This window comes from Eimeria maxima, genomic scaffold (assembly GCF_000499605.1).
Source record: "Eimeria maxima Weybridge genomic scaffold, Emw_scaff873, whole genome shotgun sequence".
Classification (NCBI taxonomy): Eukaryota; Apicomplexa; class Conoidasida; order Eucoccidiorida; family Eimeriidae; genus Eimeria; species Eimeria maxima.
The window spans coordinates 2,501-4,646 of record NW_013566826.1 but is presented as its reverse complement, the minus strand read 5'-3'; the positions used below and the strand labels follow the sequence as shown (position 1 = coordinate 4,646).

Genomic DNA, 2,146 nt, shown 5'->3' with positions numbered 1-2,146 from the left:
ACAGATCGACCCGCCAGGTTTTGGGGCTTTATACCACCACCACCCCACCGTCTTCCTTGCAAACTGCAAGAATCCCTAAACCCTAAACCCTGATTCCGAGGTTGTAAACCCTAAACCCTAAACCCTAGACTCTTAACCCTCGATCATCGTTAGAGAGTCAAGAGTGGGTATAATATAATAAGACGAGGCGTCGCCTCGTTGTACCTCTTTATCGGTGTGTAACAAGAGCAGGAGGAGCAGCAGCAGGAGCAGCAGCAGGTGCAGCAGCCTGTTGCAGGCGGATAATTTATCGATTTTGTTGCTGCTGCTGTTTATATTATTGAGTAAAATATAAAAGATGGATTCTCAATCATCAGAGGATTCTCCTTTTTCTTCATCTGTTATAGACAGCAGCAGCAGCAGCAGCACAGAGGCAGTATTATGTGCAGTAATAGGGAAGAATTCTTCTATTGGATCTACACTTTCTTTAGGTATTGCTATATTTGATCCAAGAAAGTCTTCCCTACAACTTGCAGAAATCTCCTCTGATGAGCATCTTACTGCTCTTGAATCTATACTTATACAGGTATATATATAAACCCTAAACCCTAAACCCTAAACCCTAGATATATAAACCCTAAACCCTAATTATCCTATTATATTACATCCTATACCCTAAACACTACACGTGTAGCACATGTAACACTTCTTTTCCCCATGCTGTTGCTGCTGTTGCTCCTGCTGCTGCTGCTGCTGCTGCTGCTGCTGCTGCTGTAAATAGGTTGGCGCTGCATCTGTTATATATCCTCATGGAGAGGCAACAAGTTGGCAAAGAAGATTGCCGCATTGCGTGCATGCAGTTGGGGCTGAATTAATAGAGGCAAAAAAAAATATATTTACACGTAAGATTATTTATTTATTTATTTATTTTATTTATTTTATTTATTTATTTTATTTATTTTATTTATTTTATTTATTTTATTTATTTATTTATTTATTTATTTTGTGTATAGAGGATAATTTACTACAAGATCTTTCTTTTCTTCTTCCTCCTCCTGCTATAAAACCTGCATTAGCAAGAGAACTCCGTCTTGATGTTGCATCTACTGCTCTTGCTGCTCTTATCTCTTATTGGAGTGTAAGGGTTTAGGGTTTAGGGTTTAGGGTTTAGGGTTTAGGGTTTGGGGTTTAGTGTTTGGGGTTTTTTGGGGGGCGAGGGGGAGGGTTTAGGGTTTAGGGTTGTAAAGGATTCGGGGTTTGTTGTCTAGGGTTTAGTTTCTATTATCTATTATGTACTATAGACTATCTAGGGTTTAGGGTTTAGGGTTTAGGGTTTGTGGTTGCGCAGCTTGCCTCTGATGAGAGTCTTTACCATGCCTGCTCAATAGGGCCATACCCTGTTGCTTCTTTTCTTAATATTGATGCTGCTGCTGCTGCTGCGCTGCACCTGCTGCCGCCACCGCAGCAGCAGCAGCAGGTGCTGCAGCGTATTCTCCCTTGCAACAGCAAATACGGGGAAGCGCATGCAGCAGCACATGACAAAATAAGTACACATAAACCCTAAACCCTAAACCCTAAACCCTAGATAGGATTAGAGTTGAACTATATGCTGCTTCTTATGAGAGCTTTCCTCTAGGGTTTAGGGTTTAGGGTTTAGGGTTTTTTGTGTTAGTGTTACTTATTATGTATGTATAGGTGCTGCTGCAGCAGCAGCAGCAGCAGCAGCAACATCAGGAGGAGGAGGAGTTGGATCTATTTATGGTTTATTTTCTCGTTATTGTTGTACACCTCTAGGCATGCGTAGATTACATATTATTATTACTCAGCCTCTTGTAGATGCAGAAGAAATCAGCAAAAGGCATGATATTGTTGAGGCATTCATGCAGGTATAAACCCTAAACCCTAATAAACCCTAATAAACCCTAGAAAACCCTAAACCCTTAAGAGGCACACACACAGCGATGCTTGTGCTTGGTTTTTTTTCTACTACTGTATCCATGCTAAACCCTAAACCCTCGTAGATAGCTATATTGGGTGGTTCTGGTGCCGCCGATTAAACTCTCCCTCTCTAGGGTTTAGGGTTTAGGGTTTAGGGTTTAGGGTTTAGGGTTTAGGGTTTTGTGTGTAGGAGGTATTTCGTCGGGAGGTATTTCAGAAACATTTTCAA

General features: G+C 41.3%; 1 protein-coding gene across 1 annotated transcript in view; it reads left to right on the top strand.

Annotated features, from left to right (window-relative positions):
* Nucleotides 1-337: 337 nt before the first annotated feature.
* The window catches only part of EMWEY_00044810 (DNA mismatch repair protein, putative), a gene marked incomplete at both ends in the record, with an annotated part of 1,899 nt that continues 90 nt past the window's right edge, over nucleotides 338-2,146 (top strand). The window contains 4 exons of the mRNA XM_013482958.1: nucleotides 338-565; nucleotides 1,328-1,466; nucleotides 1,675-1,865; nucleotides 2,108-2,146. The exon at nucleotides 2,108-2,146 is cut by the window's right edge and continues 90 nt beyond it. Coding sequence (XP_013338412.1) covers nucleotides 338-565; nucleotides 1,328-1,466; nucleotides 1,675-1,865; nucleotides 2,108-2,146 — 597 coding nt within the window. The remainder of the gene's footprint in view (nucleotides 566-1,327; nucleotides 1,467-1,674; nucleotides 1,866-2,107) is intronic.